Source organism: Oncorhynchus gorbuscha, linkage group LG16 (genome assembly GCF_021184085.1).
Source record: "Oncorhynchus gorbuscha isolate QuinsamMale2020 ecotype Even-year linkage group LG16, OgorEven_v1.0, whole genome shotgun sequence".
In the NCBI taxonomy this organism is placed as follows: domain Eukaryota; kingdom Metazoa; phylum Chordata; class Actinopteri; order Salmoniformes; family Salmonidae; genus Oncorhynchus; species Oncorhynchus gorbuscha.
The window spans coordinates 63,258,612-63,278,188 of NC_060188.1; the positions used below are offsets into that span (position 1 = coordinate 63,258,612).

The 19,577-nt window shown below is 42.3% G+C and overlaps 1 protein-coding gene across 4 annotated transcripts in view; it reads left to right on the forward strand.

The window, feature by feature from the left end:
• The window catches only part of LOC123998630 (vacuole membrane protein 1-like), a 51,760-nt gene that overhangs the window by 13,861 nt on the left and 18,322 nt on the right, over positions 1-19,577 (forward strand). For all 4 annotated transcript variants that reach the window (XR_006832300.1, XR_006832299.1, XR_006832301.1 and 1 more), the window contains exons 2-4: positions 735-802; positions 1,263-1,367; positions 7,204-7,265. Coding sequence is in view for 1 of the 4 variants with exons in the window: in XM_046303683.1 (XP_046159639.1) it covers positions 758-802; positions 1,263-1,367; positions 7,204-7,265 (212 nt within the window). In the remaining 3 variants the exon portion in view is untranslated. The remainder of the gene's footprint in view (positions 1-734; positions 803-1,262; positions 1,368-7,203; positions 7,266-19,577) is intronic.

The window sequence follows — 19,577 nt, forward strand, 5'->3', positions numbered from 1 at the left end:
TCATATTTTTTACCGATGTTATGATTGTATGTTTTTAATGATTATCAGTTCCACTTTAGTACAGTTAGTTTAATGGCTGTGATAGGATGGATGGATCAACATTGTAGTTACTCCACAAAACAAACTTAGTTGAAAGCGTGAAAGAAGGATGCCTGTACAGAATATTTTTTCTCCAAAACATGCTTTGCAACAAGGCAGCAAAGAAATGCAGCAAAAAATGTGGCAAAGCAATTCATTTTTTTGTCCTGAATACAAAGTATTATGTTTGGGGCAAATCAAATACATCACATTACTGAATACCACTCTCCAAGACTCACAGCTGTAATCGCTGCCAAAGGAGATCCTAACATATATTGATATTGATATTAAATATGTATCTAATCAACATATATTAGTGTTTTATTTTTCATGTATTTGTTTATATATATTATTTTACAAATTTTAGAATTTTTCTTCCACTTTCATATTACAGTGTATTTTGTGTAGATCGTTGACAGAAAATGACAATTAAATGAATTTGAATCCCACTTTGTAACACAACAAAAAGTGGAATAAGTCAAGGGGTGTGAATACTTTCTGAAGACCCTGTGTAGCTTTTGATGTAAACTGCTGAACAAAATTGAATCTGCTAATCTGAAAATCATATTTTAATAATTAAAGAGGCATACAATTTATGTCTATGTTGTCATGCAAATGAGAATGATCTGTTAAATATTTGCCATTGTTCTTTTCAGGACTTACAGTGCAAGTGCAGCAAATGGTTCAGAGGGTTGGATTCTTTGGAATTCTAGTCTGCGCCTCTGTAAGTGAAATCACATATGGAACTCTATTCTATAAAACAAAAAAATCATCATCCCTATTCATGTCTGAAAATACAAGAAAGTGACTACAGTCTAAATTCAGACCTTTAAAATAGCATTTCTGTGCATAATGAAACTGTCTGTCAATTTAAAGTGAACTGCTGATGGCTCAACCCTCAAACCAACAGACCGAACAGATGAATCATTATTATTGTTAATATAAAGCTATCTTTATTCTGGGTATTTTAGTCATTGTATTACTAATGCGTTAAATAGCTCCAGTCAGTGCTAAATACTTCAAACATAGGAGCATTTAACAAAACTTTGTTTGGACTGAACAATATTGAAGAATATTGAGTCCTTGCACTCTTCTATAGAGTTAAGTTGTTTCTTTGCTCTATAATTGTTGTCACTTATCCATATTCCTTTCTGATATTTAATTTATATTATCTCGTTCTCCAGATTACCAATCCAATGTTTGACCTGGCAGAAATAACATGGTTCCCTTTTGGACCTTTTTTTGGAGCAACGCTAATTGGGAAAGCCTTAGCCAAAATGCACATTCAGGTGAGTACTGTATACCAGCACATGGCAGAAATGAATGCACAAAATGTCTTGCACACAAAACTCACTTTTCTTATGTATTCTTTTGTAATGACAAAGAGACTACTCAGATCCGTAGTTTGATATAAAATGTTGACAAAGTAAAGTTTTTTTTAATCAAGACTTTAGTTTGTTTTGAAAATGGATATTTCAGACATGATAGTAAAACTATGTGGAGGATAAGGAGGGATCCTCCTGTTCTGTACTCAGCTAAGAGTGTAAGGAGGCCATTTTGTGCAGTGAAAGCAGGGTCTGTCATCCATTTTGTGAAAGCAGCTGCTGCACTCAGGGAAACATACACTACATGACCAAAAGTATATGGACACCTGCTCGTTGAATATCTCATTCCAAAATCATGGGCATTAATATTGAGTTGGTTCCCACTTTGCTGCTATAAAGTCCTCCACTCTTCTGGGAAGGCTTTCCACTAGATGTTGGAACATTGCAGCAGGGACTTGCTTCCATTCAGCCACAAGTGCATTAGTGAGGTTGGGCACTGATGTTGGGCGATTAGGCCTGGCTCGCAGCCACCGTTCCAATTCATCCCAAAGGTTTCCGATGGGGTTGAGGTCAGGGCTCTGTGCACCTATCTCAACAAACCATTTCTGTATGGACCTTGCTTTGTGCATGGGGGCACTGTCATGCTGAAACAGGAAAGGGCCTTCCCCAAACTGTTGCCACAAAGTTGGAAGCACATAATCGTCTAGAATGTCATTGTATGCTGTAGCTTTAAGATTTCCCTTCACTGGAACTAAGGGGTCTTGCCCGAACGATGAAAAACAGCCCCAGACCATTATTACTTCTCCACCAAACTTTACAGTTGGGGCAGGCAGAATTCTCCTGGCATCCGCCAAACCCATATTCGTCCATCAGGTTGCCAGATGATGAAGCTTGATTCATCAGTCCAGAGAACACATTTCTACTGCTCCAGAGTCCAATGGCGGCGAGCTTTGCAGCACTCCAGCTGACGCTTGTCAGTGCGTATGGTGATCTTTGGCTTGCGTGCGGTTGCTCGGCCATCGAAAACCCATTTCCCGAGGCTCCCGACAAACAGTTATTGTGCTGATGTTGTTTCCAGAGGCAGTTTGGAACTCGGGAGTGAGTGTTGCAAATAAGGACAGGCGATTTTTTAAATGTATTTTTTATTTTGTATATATTTTTTTTTTCACGCGCTTCAGCACTCAGCCGTCCCATTCTGTGAGCTTATGTGGCCTACCACTCCGCGGCTGAGACATTGTTGTTCCTGTACATTTCCACTTCCCAATAAACAGCACTTACTGTTGATCAGGGCAGCTCTAGCAGGGCAGAAATTTGACAAATTGAGTTGTTGGAAAGATGGCATCTTATGACGGTGCCTTGTTGAAAGTCACTGGGCTCTTTATTAAGTCCATTCTACTTCCAATGTTTGTCTATAACGATTGCATGACCGTGTGCTTGATTTTATACACCTGTCAGCAATGGGTGTGGCTGAAATAGCTGAATCTACTCATTAGAAGGGCTGTCCACATACTTTTGTGTATATATAGTGTACTTTAGTAGGGATAATATTTTTTTATCACTTGAGAAAACAAATAAGGAACCTTTATTTTATTTATTGAACTGAAAAGTGAATTTGTACTGCAAAGAAGTATACACTGATGATTACTGTGTAAAAGTTGATTCAGTTTTTCCCCATGCATGGAAGGATTAATGACCTAATCCACTTTGTGCCATGTTAGACAGTGTCTGTATGCTTAATGGATTATCTTTCTAAATCCTCTATAAACTATTTTATAAATCAAAATACAAAAAATGACCAAAGACTGTAGGGTGCCAAATGAGTAAGCTGATTCATTATGTGACGTTTAATAAGATTGATTCAAAAAATGAAACGTATCCTCTTTATCTCTCTAGTAATGTTAAATTCACATGGCTAAATTTCTCTAGATACCCTAGTAGTGAGGTAAATTTAGTTGTGTGGGTATGGGTGTTGGCCATAGAGAAACCCCTATTGTACAGAAGATTAACACTGTCTGTGATGATACAGAGAGTGGCGTGGGCAGCAGCATCATAGAGACGATTAGGTCTGGTGGGCGTAATACTGGAACACCTCAATGTGTTTTCTGTGTGGGCGTAATACTGGGACACCTCAATGTGTTTTCTGTGTGGGCGTAATACTGGGAGACCTCAATGTGTTTTCTGTGTGAGCGTAATACTGGGACACCTCAATGTGTTTTCTGTGTGGGCGTAATACTGGGAGACCTCAATGTGTTTTCTGTGTGAGCGTAATACTGGGACACCTCAATGTGTTTTCTGTGTGGGCGTAATACTGGGACACCTCAATGTGTTTTCTGTGTGGGCGTAATACTGGGACACCTCAATGTGTTTTCTGTGTGGGCGTAATACTGGGAGACCTCAATGTGTTTTCTGTGTGAGCGTAATACTGGGACACCTCAATGTGTTTTCTGTGTGGGCGTAATACTGGGAGACCTCAATGTGTTTTCTGTGTGAGCGTAATACTGGGACAACTCAATGTGTTTTCTGTGTGGCCGTAATACTGGGACACCTCAATGTGTTTTCTGTGTGGGCGTAATACTGGGACACCTCAATGTGTTTTCTGTGTGGCCGTAATACTCAGCCACCTCAATGTGTTTTCTGTGTGGGCGTAGCCACCTCAATGTGTTTTCTGGGACACCTCAATGTGTTTTCTGTGTGGGCGTAATACTCAGCCACCTCAATGTGTTTTCTGTGTGGGCGTAATACTGGGACACCTCAATGTGTTTTCTCTGTGGGCGTATTACTCAGCCACCTCAATGTGTTTTCTGTGTGGGCGTAATACTGGGACACCTCAATGTGTTTTCTGTGTGGGCGTAATACTCAGCCACCTTAAATGCCCTTTGAGAGCTGGATAACTGGGTTGTACCTTCAGGTCAGGTGGTGCGTTTAGATTCACAACAACAATCTGTTCCTGCCAACTGTGACACGAGGCCCAGAGGATGAAAGCCTTTTCATAACTCTTAACCCTGTCATACTCTGAACTGGATCTGTTTTTCTGACGGTACTGTGGTGATGTGGCTAGGTTTTGAAATATTGATAGGAACTATCAAAAATTATATCATAACATTTAAGGAATTTTGGTTTTATAGTCCTAATTGTAAAGTGTTGAAATAGCTCAGTTTGGTTTAGCTGGGCGGAGACACGAGTAAATGTCCTTCCATTATCAAACGGACAGTAAAAGCTTAGAGGAAATGGTTTATTGTTAAGCAGAAGTTTCTGCTATTGCCTTTTACTTTCAGTACCCGTGACACACAGTCTGGTCTAAACAATAGGATAGGAGTAATCTCCATTATGATAGCCTCTCTGACTTCCACATTCCTACTAGTTTAGGTATAGTCTCTGTGTTTCAATGGGTTTCAACAGATGCACATTGCCATTGTGAGAACCCACTCAAATGTTGATTCCCTGTATGAATGGTACAATGGGGTAGTATCATCTTGTTAACCTTTTACTGCAGTTGGCTAAATCAGGGTCACACAGAGTGTTTCTTGGCAGTCTTAAACAAATCTACTTTGAAACAAAAGTTTACACCTGACACACATGGTTATGGGCTTAAAGAAAGAAGACACCTGTACTATGTCAGATATAGAGTTGAAATGTATTCCATTTTGAATTTCCATCCCAATATTACACTTTATATACATCACATAAAACTTAAATGTAACACAGAAACACCACATTTTTGGCATTTAAAAAAAAAATAAATGTTTATTGGTTATGAATTTATGAAAAATATGAATAACATTCCACCCATGAGGCCGCTAGTTTCATTTGACTGCAGGAAAGGGCTACACATGTGAACTCACTCAGAGGCGTCAATAGAGAAGAGGACAAAAACATGTTTGTAAGACTTGGTCTTTGTTATGTTGGTCTATCCCAGACCCAGTGTTTCCTGGTTTCCTGCTCAATTGGGGGCTGAACAGTAACTGAATGGTAAACAGAGCCTTATTGAGACCCCATGTCTTCTTTGTCCAGCAATGAGTAAGCAGGAGTCATTCTGGACAGGAACACAAAATCCCCAAAACTTCACTTTTACTGTTAAGAACTGCTGTCTGAGAGGAGTGACACATCTCCTCCTGATCACTCCATCCCCTCAATAGCCTTGCTCATCCTTATCCCCCTCCCCAAATCCCCCTCTTCAACTCCCTACATGAAAATAATACTATAGTAATACCACAGTAATATCCACAAGAAAACACTGCAGTAAATACTACAGTAATGTCCTCAAAAACACTATACACTGCCCATTCCCCTCCCCCATGTTCCAATTGGTTGCACCCATAAGTGAGAAACCTACATGCCAAATATAGATCATACACTTAGTATACAAAACATTAAGAACACCTGCTCTTTCCATGACATAGACTGACCAGATTAATCCAGGTGAAAGCTATGATTCCTCATTGATGTCACTTGTTAAATCCACTTCAATCTGTGTAGATGAAGGGGAGGAGACAGGTTAAAGAAGTATTTTTAAGCCTTGAGACAATTGAGACATGGATTGTTTGTGTGCGCTAAGGCACTGCATCGTAGTGCTTGAGGCATCACTACAGACCCGGGTTCGATTCCAGGCTGTGTCACAGCCGGCCATGACCGGTAGACCCATGGGGTGATGCACAATTGGCCCATCGTTGTCCGGGTGAGGGGAGGGTATGGCCGGCCAGGATTTTCTTGTCCCACCTCGCTCTAGCAACTCAATGTGGTGGACCGGGCACCTGCAAGCTGACTCTGGTCGCCAGCTGGATGGTGTTTCTTCCGAACACATTGGTTAAGCAAGCAATGTGTCAAGAAGCATTGCGGCTTGGCAGGGTCGTGTTTCAGAGGACGCATGGCTCTCCTGAGTCCGTAGGAGAGTTGCAGTGATGGGACAAGACTGTAACTACCAATTGGATATCACAAAATTGGGGAGAAAAAGGGGTCAAAGTAAAACATTTAAAAAAAAGGAAAAGACAAAATAAAGTAAATACTACAGTATACCTCAGTCCACAAATCACTACAGTAAATACAATAGTATACTACATTCCAAAAAACACTACCGTAATTACTATAGTATATGGGCAATTTCACAGTAAAAGATTTTTCACTTTAAAATGTTTTTTTTTAAAGGACTACTTTGAAAAATGTCAGTGCAGATGCAAAGTTTGGTAACAATGACAGTTTGTGCTGTTTGTATAACATTGCAATAATTGTTTTTTGTTTGACATTTTAAAGTGAAAAATCTGAGACTCAGCATCATCGTTAACCAAATTGCCTATTATACTACAGTAAAAAAAACGCTACAGTAATTACTTTAGTACAGTATATACTACATATTATTTTACTACATTATTTAAACTATAGTAAACTGTAAATACTACATTATACTACAGTCATGTCTGAAAAAACACCAAAGTGAATACTATAGTATTTATACCATATATATAGTATTTATACCATAGTATGTTTTAATGTGTGTGTTCTCTATGTATCAACAGTAGCCCCAAACCCTCCCTCACCCTGCCTATCTGTGTACAGTAATTTCCCTGACCTGAGTGCATTTATGTGTCATAGGGGCTCAGACTTTTGTTTCTGGCCTTGATGACAAATGGCCACATCATGGCTGGTTTTGTCAGTCACCAAGTGTGGTGTTGGTTGACTACAGGGAATCCAATATAGGGAGTATTAATGATCAAAACCATGAGTGTACTGCCCCGGCCGGGCCTGTATTTACCCTCCATGACCTCATGGTCTACTGACTGACTGTCTCTCTCTTTCTTTGTCACAGAAACTGTTGGTGATCATAACCTTCAGCAGGCACATAGTGGAGCAGATGGTGTCTCTGATTGGGTAAGTAACCTAGCCATTGAGTAATATTGGGCCTCCGCTGAAGAAATGGAAATGTGTGTGTCTGTGCAAAAGTGTGTTTGTGTGTGTATGTGTGCAGGCTTGCGTGCGTCTGTGTGTCACGGGGGAGGCAGGGGGGCAATGAGGGAGGTAGTATCACACATGAATACGTTCATTTGGAACATGACGGTTGAGAGAAGTTCAAGTGTGGCATTTTGAGGTCATTCGTGCCCCTTTTAGGAAAACCCGCTCTAATTTCGTTCTGACTGCGACACAGGTCACTGACCAAAATGTTAGCATCAATTTAACAAGGGGATTTTTGGAAGATGCAGTGTTTTATGGAATACACTTTATTTTCCAAGTGTTTTGACAGACCCTTGAAGGGTGTGGTGATTAAACAGTAGAAAATGTATTTGTGCTGCTCTGGTAAGATTTATCTTTTGTCCCCTCAATATCTTCCATAGTCTGGATGCTAACTGATGGCCATGCTCTAACATGGTGTGGATGGCTATGGGTATGAGTATGTATGTAAGACTGTTTCTCAGGTTAGGATGAACCGTCTCTGGCCTACGGTCTGGTTGAAATCTAGTTTAAAATCGTGATACAGTGTGTCACTGCTGTCTCTCTCGCTTTTCCATGGTGACCTTAGACTGACTGACTGTCTGTGCTCTGCTCTTCATTTAGTGTCATATGACACTCCAGTGGAAATGGGGTCAGGTGATATCGGCGTATAAAGACATTTCACACATGCCGTAATGAGTGGAGCAACAACTGTGTACTTTTTCCGTCTGTTGCCCACCACTGGCAGCTTGGTGTCACCCTCCCAGACTGATCTGATCTCAAGTTAGACGTCACTGTCACCAGCCCTGTGGTCTGGCCTTCCCAAGCCTCCTGCTAATAGAACCTTCACACCCACCCACCTACGCTGCCTGCCTCTCACACCAATACCCACTTCACATTACTGAGCCGAGATGTGCCGTGCCAAGTTATGCATCTACCATAAACGTGATGGAAGAAAACTATGTACAAAAAAATGTATCAGAGCCAGCACAGTCCGATTCGGGTCAGCACAATACTGTGAAAAGGTTATATAACCCTGCCCTGTATGGAGGGCTGCCTGCTGGGCACAGATAGGAGGAAGCAGGCTTAGGCCTTGGATGGTTGGTGCCCTTGTCAAGGTGTCAGGACCAGGGTGTGTAGCAGGAAACTACCCTTGGTCTGTACACCTGCCAGTTGGGGGAGTGGCCCTTGCTGTGTATACCTAACATGGTGTTAAATTGGCACCTGAGACATCGCACGCATGCATGCACGCACGCACGCACACACACACACACACACACACACACACACACACACACACACACACACACACACACACACACACACACACACACACACACACACACACACACACACACACACACACACACACACACACACACACACACACACACACACACACACTGCTGTGCTGAAATCATACTTTGAGATTGCATCAGCTCACATCCTTTATCAGCAGTTGTTTTTACTGCTCTTTTCTTTGTTTCAAGAATACATACTCTTTAGTGCTTGTTTTAATAAAATCTGTCTTTTTTCTCCAATTTGTTGACAGATTATTCCCAAATTGAGGTTACGAAAAACTGCAGAATTTGGTTAAAGTCTATTGGTCATTACAAGGGTTCATAGAGTTTTATCATTCATGAAGGTTTTCAGCGTTTCTATTTTCAAATTAATTTATTTGAATATAGGCTATTCATTTAACTATCATATAAATCTTATGAACATTTTATAGCTGTCAGTGCGGTGTGTGTGTAATGATGGTTTCAGGCCCTAGTCATTGAGATACAGAGGTGAGTGAGCTATCAGAGGTGATTGGCAAGTTTTACTATGAGTCACAAACTCTCCTTTTTACAACCTGTTAACCGTCAACTTCCTTCCTGACTGAAGCCCATCCACCTTGACAACTTCCTTCCTGACTGAAGCCCATCCACCTTGACAACTTCCTTCCTGACTGAAGCCCATCCACCTTGACAACTTCCTTCCTGACTGAAGCCCATCCACCTTGACAACTTCCTTCCTGACTGAAGCCCATCCACCTTGACAACTTCCTTCCTGACTGAAGCCCATCCACCTTGACAACTTCCTTCCTGACTGAAGCCCATCCACCTTGACAACTTCCTTCCTGACTGAAGCCCATCCACCTTGACAACTTCCTTTCTGACTGAAGCCCATCCACCTTGACAACTTCCTTCCTGACTGAAGCCCATCCACCTTGACAATTGCCTGATAGTCAAGCTTTCTCACAGAAACTGTCATCCTGTGATGGCTCTGTGACATATCCACGTCACACACCTTCACTATTATTAACCCTTTACCGGACTGACCACAACTTCACTTTTAACCCTTAAGTATTAACTCTTTAATTACCAACCCATGCCCATTGCCACTTTTAGTTCATCCTTTAGGTGCTTGTCCACATCTTCAGTGTTAACCCATTCATTGTCTGTTTTTGCCTGTTTATTGTCGTGTTGACCAGTGTTACTTTTTCCTTTTCTACCTTTTTTTATGCACAGCAAATTGGCCAGTATCATTTCATGTAGATTTTTCAGTGTAACATCTCTAGTGTTGATTCAGGAGTTAAATTAACTCTGTAGAACTCAGTGGTGTAAAAGAACCCAGTGTTGGTGTTAATAACCAGTGCTGAATCAAAACCATGCCCATCATAATCATATTTCCCAGCATGCTCTGTTGCAGGTTGATTTTTAGAATGTTTGATTAATTCATCTTATGTTACTGAAATATAAGTAACGTAAATGTTTCTAAAATAATCCAATTTTTAACTTAGATTTATTGCACCCTTTACTGAAATGGTTGATCCAGTTTAGATGCTTTATGTAGTCTCATATCTTAGTCTTCACAACCCTGTCAGTCATTCTGAATGCAGGTTGCGGGTGAATACAAATGCCAAATGTTGGATATCTCCAATCTGGCTGGATTCCAATAGGAATTACACATCACTTTGCAAGCCAACATAATGTGACATGCAGGCCCAATGTGGCCTGTAAACCATTAGTTTCAGGCCACTGTTTTAGGCTAAAACTAGGCTCAAAATAAGTATGTATTGTCATGAATAATACAATTTTAAGGTTCTCACTGGGTGAAGGCCACAACGATCATATCTCTGTCACTAACAAATACAGTCATGAGTGATAACTCTACAATTCACTCGAATCCCAAGGCAACCTGGGAAATGCAAATAAGGCTTTACACTAAGAAGTGTATTAATCCAATCCAATATGGAAGCGCTAGATGGGAGGGAGGGGTTGAGAGGAGCTAAAGGGTGGGACTAATAACAACAAGATAACTCTTGTAAAATATATTCAAAAATGTAGATTCAGAACCTTTGTGAAACAGCACAGGTAAAAACATATGGCAAATAGAAAATAAAATTGGATGGTTTTCAGAAATAGATGGGAGGGGTTTAGGGTAGCGGTAGGATAGGAGTGAAAACAAACAAAAGGTTACTATTGTAAAAATAGATTGTATCCGTAAAATGTATATAGTATGTTTAAGTTGGAAGTAGAAGCCTAAGTGTTGTTGTTCATTAGTTTACTCCAATTAAGGGAAGGGGTGGTAAGGTTAGAGGAAAATAATAAAGAAAAATAAAACAAAAAACTCTATTTATTTAACACAGGAAAGTGTGGACCCGTACAGACACTGGAGCAGTGTTGCAGTTAACACTCAGTATTGATTTAATATTGTAACATTTCCTGTGTGTCATTGCTAATCAATGCTAAATCAATTCCTTGGATTCTTTTTAACATAGCTTTTTATATGTATTAAATAACATTCTTTCAGTCATACAGCTTAGGTTTTCTCATGTCTGTTGGTTGCAGTCAGCAGTGCTGCTGTGCTGCTGTGGACTGTGGCAATATGGTAGAACTTGTTACAAACTCATATAACAGTGTTGTCTGTAGAACAATCTTAAAACATATAAAACCATTTTGTAGGTTTTAGTGATGTTTAGACACAGGAATAGAAGATGGTACAGTGTCTTCAAAAAAGTATTCGTACCCCTTGACTTATTCCACCATTTGTTGTGTTACTGCCTGAATTCAAAATGGCTTAAATCTATTTTTCTTCTCACCCATCTACACAAAATATCTCATAATGACACAGTGAAAACATGTTTTTATAAATATTTGCAAAATGATTGCAAATGAAATACAGAAATACCTCATATACATACGTATTCATACCCCTGAGTCAATACATGTTAGAGTCACCTTTGGCAGCGATTGCAGCTGTGAGTCTTTCTTGGTAAGTCTCTAAGTAATTTGCACACCTGGAATGTACGACATTTACACATTATTCATCTTACAATTCTTCAAGCTCTGTCAAGTGGGTTGTATATCATTGCTAGACAGCCATTTTCAAGTCTTGACATAGATTTTCAGGCCGATTTAAGCCACTCAGGAATATTCACGGTCTTCTTGGTAAGCAACTCAAGTGTTGATTTGGTCTTGTGTTTTAGGTTATTGTCCAGCGGAACGGGGAATTTGACTCGAGCCATTTTAGCTTTTCATTTTTATAAACTTTTAAACATTTCTAAAAACACAAGTCCACGTTGACATTCTAGAGTATTATATGTAGGCTAGTGACACAAAATCTCAATTTAATCCATTTTAAAATCAGGCTGTAACACAACATAATGTGGAAAAAGTCACGGTCTGTGAATACCTTCTGAAGGCACTGTGTCTGCTGATATCTCTGTTTTCGCTATGGGTGTATCACAACAGTTTCTAACATTTATCTATGCACAGTTCATGAAAACAGACCCCCTGTGTCTCTTAGTAATTGATGAGGAAACGGCTCTTCCAGTCCCCATCGGTTTTCCTGTACAGCCAGTTATTATATAGTACAAGGGTCCTAACTTACATTTACATTTACATTTAAGTCATTTAGCAGACGCTCTTATCCAGAGCGACTTACAAATTGAACTTGACTGTTAACATTGTGACATGTTTTTTAACCTATCGTATTCATATTTTATAGTCTTCAGACAGATATACAGTTCCTGTCCATTTTTAACCCATTGTTTCTTTTTTACACAAACAAACAATAATGACTGTATTGCATCATTACAAATGCTGTGCTTACAAATCTTATTTTTAATTGTATTTATTTTTGCAGTATGTTAGAGCTTTTAAGTGGGTTGAAATAACAGTTAACTGACTTCTAAAGTTTTATTAAATCAAATTGATCTAGTTTATAGATTTGAAATTCTCCTATTTTTTCATTGAACATTCTGAAATAAATCAAAGCCATATTTGTATTGGAATTTTATAGTTTAACGATTTAGCCATATTTACTCTCTTGCTCACTGTTCCTCAGTTCCCTCGTCGTTTTATATTGTTTTTTTTCATCACCATTGTGTACAATTGAATTTCAAGAAGCTGACCACCATGTTTGCCTCAGAAGGAAAGAGGAGTGAAAGCATTAAGTCATGTAATTCCTTATTCGGTTATTGTGAATGAAGCGACCTTTGGACTTGTGGTGATTTCACTCTGACATGATATGAAGGTATTCATTTCCCTCTTCTTATTATTCAGTCAGGTTAGCCATTTAACTGCAAAGATACATATAGGTCAATGCCCTTTTAACCTCACATAGAGAAACATGAAGGAAAATTAAAGTACTGGCAAAGAGCTGTTAGAAGCAAATGTTTCAACACATGTTGTTGGACTATTCTCAACTTGTAAAGATTAATTTCTCTATTGCTCAGCCCATTGGCTGTTGTTCACATGTGAATGTATCAGAAATATTTCATAAAAATCTTTTTTGGCATTAAACAGCCTAATCTGTGTGGCTCAGACAGATAGTTTGGCCCAGGAGATTTGAGGATGTGCCCTTTTGATTTGAGTCCATCTGAACATCTGCTAAACAATAGGCCGGGGAAGGAACACACAACTGAAAAATAACCATTATATACGCCGTAAATTCGCCTCTCACATGTCATAGCATGACGTTTAATGAGAGATCACTTCTCGCCAAAAAACAAAATCTATTCCCATCCATCATTTGGGTCATTTTGAAAACATACACCTAAACAATATTCTAAATGATTAAAAACAGAAAAGTATATGTGGGTAAATTCTGTTTAGATTTCAAAATTGAAACACAATTGAAAGGAGATGTACTTGCTCCATACATACAGTAATGTATATAGTAATACAACACATCCCAATGATTTTCTGATGGATTGTTAAACAATAATAGAAAGGTTTGATATGATGTGGTGGTCCTGATAAGACATGTAGCTACCCGTATATTATATTTGATGACTTATGATGCCTCTTCATCAAAAGAGAGTACTTTTCCTTTCATGGTTGTCATGTTTGATCAGAATGTGCCCCTCTCGTTTAATTTAGCTTCTGATTGAACTCTTCTGATTTAAGTGGTATTGGTGTGCCAGTAGGACACACTCTTTCCTCTGGTCAAAAATAAATATCCCAATGCTCCAGGGCATTGATTGGGGACATTGCCCTGTGTAGGATGCCGACTTTCGGATGGGATGTTTAACGGGTATCCTGACCTTGTGTGGTCACTAAAGATCCCATTGCGCTTATTGTGAGAGTAGGGGTGTTAACCCCGGTGTCCTGGCAATTTTTTAATCTGTCTTTTATACCAGCATGGCCACCTAATCATCCCCATCTTCCAATTGGCTCATTCATTCATCCACCCCCCTGTAACTATTCTCCAGGTCGTTGCTGTAAATTAGAATGTTTTACCAACTTACTTGGTAAAATAAGGGTAAAATAAAACAAATCTATAAAACATTCTAATCATAAATAGACGCTGGCATTATGGTTGTGTAATGCCAGCATTACACAACCATAAATACAGAAGCTTTCATCACATCCTATCCGTGTTTATTGTTGCCAAACCATTCATAAACAAATCACAGTGGATAGATCATGCTACTTCCTGTGTGAACTGATGTCCCACAGCTGCATGGCACACCAGACTCATCATAATACCCCCCCCCCCCCCCCCCCAAGTCTCAATGATGACTCTTGTGGTGTAATCAGATAACCAGCATGTTTTTTTTGTTACATTCCCCCTTTACTTCCCTCTCCTATCTCTGATAAGCGACCAGTCAGTGTGGTTGGGATTCCAGAGACCCATTGGAGGAAACACACACACATCATTGTAAGTTCCTTACTAGAACTGGATAGATTGGTTGTTTTCCTGAGTTAAACATGGTAGATAAGAGTCAGTAATGAGAGCTCAGTGATTCCATATTAATTTCACCCCTAGCCCCAGCCTGAGGGATGGTTGATGTCTCTAGTATGGATGTCTGTTTAAGCTGTTTAGACTAGGGTGGTGGTGAGATGGGCGGATTATTTTTTTATTTTTTTATTATTTTTTCACCTTTAGTTAACCAGGTAGGCTAGTTGAGAACAAGTTCTCACTTGCAACTGCGACCTGGCCAAGATAAAGCATAGCAGTGTGAACAGACAACACAGAGTTACACATGGAGTAAACCATTAACAAGTCAATAACACAGTAGAAAAAAAGGGGAGTCTATATACAATGTGTGCAAAAGGCATGAGGAGGTAGGCGAATAATTACAATTTTGCAGATTAACACTGGAGTGATAAATGATCAGATGGTCATGTACAGGTAGAGATATTGGTGTGCAAAAGAGCAGAAAAGTAAATAAATAAAAACAGTGTGGGGATGAGGTAGGTGAAAATGGGTGGGCTATTTACCAATAGACTATGTACAGCTACAGCGATCGGTTAGCTGCTCAGATAGCTGATGTTTGAAGTTGGTGAGGGAGATAAAAGTCTCCAACTTCAGCGATTTTTGCAATTCGTTCCAGTCACAGGCAGCAGAGTACTGGAACGAAAGGCGGCCAAATTAGGTGTTGGCTTTAGGGATGATCAGTGAGATACACCTGCTGGAGCGCGTGCTACGGATGGGTGTTGCCATCGTGACCAGTGAACTGAGATAAGGCGGAGCTGTACCTAGCATGGACTTGTAGATGACCTGGAGCCAGTGGGTCTGGCGACGAATATGTAGCGAGGGCCAGCCGACTAGAGCATACAAGTCGCAGTGGTGGGTGGTATAAGGTGCTTTAGTGACAAAACGGATGGCACTGCATCCAGTTTGCTGAGTAGAGTGTTGGAAGCAATTTTGTAGATGACATCGCCGAAGTCGAGGATTGGTAGGATAGTCAGTTTTACTAGGGTAAGCTTGGCGGCGTGAGTGAAGGAGGCTTTGTTGCGGAATAGAAAGCCGACTCTTGATTTGATTTTCGATTGGAGATGTTTGATATGAGTCTGGAAGGAGAGTTTGCAGTCTAGCCAGACACCTAGGTACTTATAGATGTCCACATATTCAAGGTCGGAACCATCCAGGGTGGTGATGCTAGTCGGGCATGCGGGTGCAGGCAGCGATTGGTTGAAAAGCATGCATTTGGTTTTACTAGTGTTTAAGAGCAGTTGGAGGCCACGGAAGGAGTGTTGTATGGCATTGAAGCTCGTTTGGAGGTTAGATAGCACAGTGTCCAATGACGGGCCGAAAGTATATAGAATGGTGTCGTCTGCGTAGAGGTGGATCAGGGAATCACCCGCAGCAAGAGCAACATCATTGATATATACAGAGAAAAGAGTCGGCCCGAGAATTGAACCCTGTGGCACCCCCATAGAGACTGCCAGAGGACCGGACAGCATGCCCTCCGATTTGACACACTGAACTCTGTCTGCAACGTAATTGGTGAACCAGGCAAGGCAGTCATCCGAAAAACCGAGGCTACTGAGTCTGCCGATAAGAATATGGTGATTGACAGAGTCGAAAGCCTTGGCAAGGTCGATGAAGACGGCTGCACAGTACTGTCTTTTATCGATGGTGGTTATGATATTGTTTAGTACCTTGAGTGTGGCTGAGGTGCACCCGTGACCGGCTCGGAAACCAGATTGCACAGCGGAGAAGGTACGGTGGGATTCGAGATGGTCAGTGACCTGTTTGTTGACTTGGCTTTCGAAGACCTTAGATAGGCAGGGCAGGATGGATATAGGTCTGTAACAGTTTGGGTCCAGGGTGTCTCCCCCTTTGAAGAGGGGGATGACTGCGGCAGCTTTCCAATCCTTGGGGATCTCAGACGATATTTACATTTACATTTAAGTCATTTAGCAGACGCTCTTATCCAGAGCGACTTACAAATTGGTGCATTCACCTTATGACATCCAGTGGAACAACCACTTTACAATAGTGCATCTAAATATTTTAAGGGGGGGAGGGGCGTGAGAAGGATTACTTTATCCTATCCTAGGTATTCCTTAAAGAGGTGGGGTTTCAAGTGTCTCCGGAAGGTGGTGATTGACTCCGCTGTCCTGGCGTCGTGAGGGGAGTTTGTTCCACCATTGGGGAGCCAGAGCAGCGAACAGTTTTGACTGAGCTGAGCGGGAACTGTACTTCCTCAGTGGTAGGGAGGCGAGCAGGCCAGAGGTGGATGAACGCAGTGCCCTTATTTGGGTGTAGGGCCTGATCAGAGCCTGGAGGTACTGAGGTGCCGTTCCCCTCACAGCTCCGTAGGCAAGCACCATGGTCTTGTAGCGGATGCGAGCTTCAACTGGAAGCCAGTGGAGAGAGCGGAGGAGCGGGGTGACGTGAGAGAACTTGGGAAGGTTGAACACTAGACGGGCTGCGGCGTTCTGGATGAGTTGTAGGGGTTTAATGGCACAGGCAGGGAGCCCAGCCAACAGCGAGTTGCAGTAATCCAGACGGGAGATGACAAGTGCCTGGATTAGGACCTGCGCCGCTTCCTGTGTGAGGCAGGGTCGTACTCTGCGGATGTTGTAGAGCATGAACCTACAGGAACGGGCCACCGCCTTGATGTTAGTTGAGAACGACAGTTTGTTGTCCAGGATCACGCCAAGGTTCTTAGCGCTCTGGGAGGAGGACACAATGGAGTTGTCAACCGTGATGGCGAGATCATGGAACGGGCAGTCCTTCCCGGGAGGAAGAGCAGCTCCGTCTTGCCGAAGTTCAGCTTGAGGTGGTGATCCGTCATCCACACTGATATGTCTGCCAGACATGCAGAGATGCGATTCGCCACCTGGTCATCAGAAGGGGGAAAGGAGAAGATTAATTGTGTGTCGTCTGCATAGCAATGATAGGAGAGACCATGTGAGGTTATGACAGAGCCAAGTGACTTGGTGTATAGCGAGAATAGGAGAGGGCCTAGAACAGAGCCCTGGGGGACACCAGTGGTGAGAGCGCGTGGTGAGGAGACAGATTCTCGCCACGCCACCTGGTAGGAGCGACCTGTCAGGTAGGACGCAATCCAAGCGTGGGCCGCGCCGGAGATGCCCAACTCGGAGAGGGTGGAGAGGAGGATCTGATGGTTCACAGTATCGAAGGCAGCCGATAGGTCTAGAAGGATGAGAGCAGAGGAGAGAGAGTTAGCTTTAGCGGTGCGGAGCGCCTCCGTGATACAGAGAAGAGCAGTCTCAGTTGAATGACTAGTCTTGAAACCTGACTGATTTGGATCAAGAAGGTCATTCTGAGAGAGATAGCGGGAGAGCTGACCAAGGACGGCACGTTCAAGAGTTTTGGAGAGAAAAGAAAGAAGGGATACTGGTCTGTAGTTGTTGACATCGGAGGGATCGAGTGTAGGTTTTTTCAGAAGGGGTGCAACTCTCGCTCTCTTGAAGACGGAAGGGACGTAGCCAGCGGTCAGGGATAAGTTGATGAGCGAGGTGAGGTAAGGGAGAAGGTCTCCGGAAATGGTCTGGAGAAGAGAGGAGGGGATAGGGTCGAGCGGGCAGGTTGTTGGGCGGCCGGCCGTCACAAGACGCGAGATTTCATCTGGAGAGAGAGGGGAAAAAGAGGTCAGAGCACAGGGTAGGGCAGTGTGAGCAGAACCAGCGGTGTTGTTTGACTTAGCAAACGAGGATCGGATGTCGTCGATCTTCTTTTCAAAATGGTTGACGAAGTCATCTGCAGAGAGGGAGGAGGGGGAGGGGGGAGGAGGATTCAGGAGGGAGGAGAATGTGGCAAAGAGCTTCCTAGGGTTAGAGGCAGATGCTTGGAATTTAGAGTGGTAGAAAGTGGCTTTAGCAGCAGAGACAGAGGAGGAAAATGTAGAGAGGAGGGAGTGAAAGGATGCCAGGTCCGCAGGGAGGCGAGTTTTCCTCCATTTCCGCTCGATATGAAAGAGAGGTTGAACAGGTTGGTAATAGGGGTTGCGACAATGGCGGCGGATAGTTTCAGAAATAGAGGGTCCAGATTGTCAAGCCCAGCTGATTTATACGGGTCCAAGTTTTGCAGCTCTTTCAGGACATCTGCTATCTGGATTTGGGTAAAGGAGAACCTGGAGAGGCTTGGGAGAGGAGCTGGGGGGGGGGCTGTTGGCCGAGGTTGGAGTAGCCATGCGGAAGGCATGGCCAGCCGTCGAGAAATGCTTGTTGAAGTTTTCGATAATCATGGATTTATCGGTGGTGACCGTGTTACCTAGCCTCAGTGCAGTCGGCAGCTGGGAGGAGGTGCTCTTGTTCTCCATGGACTTCACAGTGTCCCAGAACTTTTTGGAGTTGGAGCTACAGGATGCAAACTTCTGCCTGAAGAAGCTGGCCTTAGCTTTCCTGACTGACTAAGTGTATTGGTTCCTGACTTCCCTGAATAGTTGTATATCGCGGGGACTATTCGATGCTATTGCAGTCCACCACAGAATGTTTTTGTGCTGGTCGAGGGCAGTCAGATCTGGAGTGAACAAAGGGCTGTATCTATTCTTAGTTCTGCATTTTTTGAACGGAGCATGCTTATCTAAAATGGTGAGGAAGTTACTTTTAAAGAATGACCAGGCATCCTCAACTGACGGGATGAGGTCAATGTCCTTCCAGGATACCCGGGCCAGGTCGATTAGAAAGGCCTGCTCACAGAAGTGTTTTAGGGAGCGTTTGACAGTGATGAGGGGTGGTCGTTTGACTGCGGCTCCGTAGCGGATACAGGCAATGAGGCAGTGATCGCTGAGATCCTGGTTGAAGACAGCGGAGGTGTATTTGGAGGGCCAGTTGGTCAGGATGACGTCTATGAGGGTGCCCTTGCTTACAGAGTTAGCGTTGTACCTGGTGGGTTCCTTGATGATTTGTGTGAGATTGAGGGCATCTAGCTTAGATTGTAGGACTGCCGGGGTGTTAAACATATCCCAGTTTAGGTCACCTAACAGAACAAACTCGGAAGCTAGATGGGGGGCGATCAATTCACAAATGGTGTCCAGGGCACAGCTGGGAGCTGAGGGGGGTC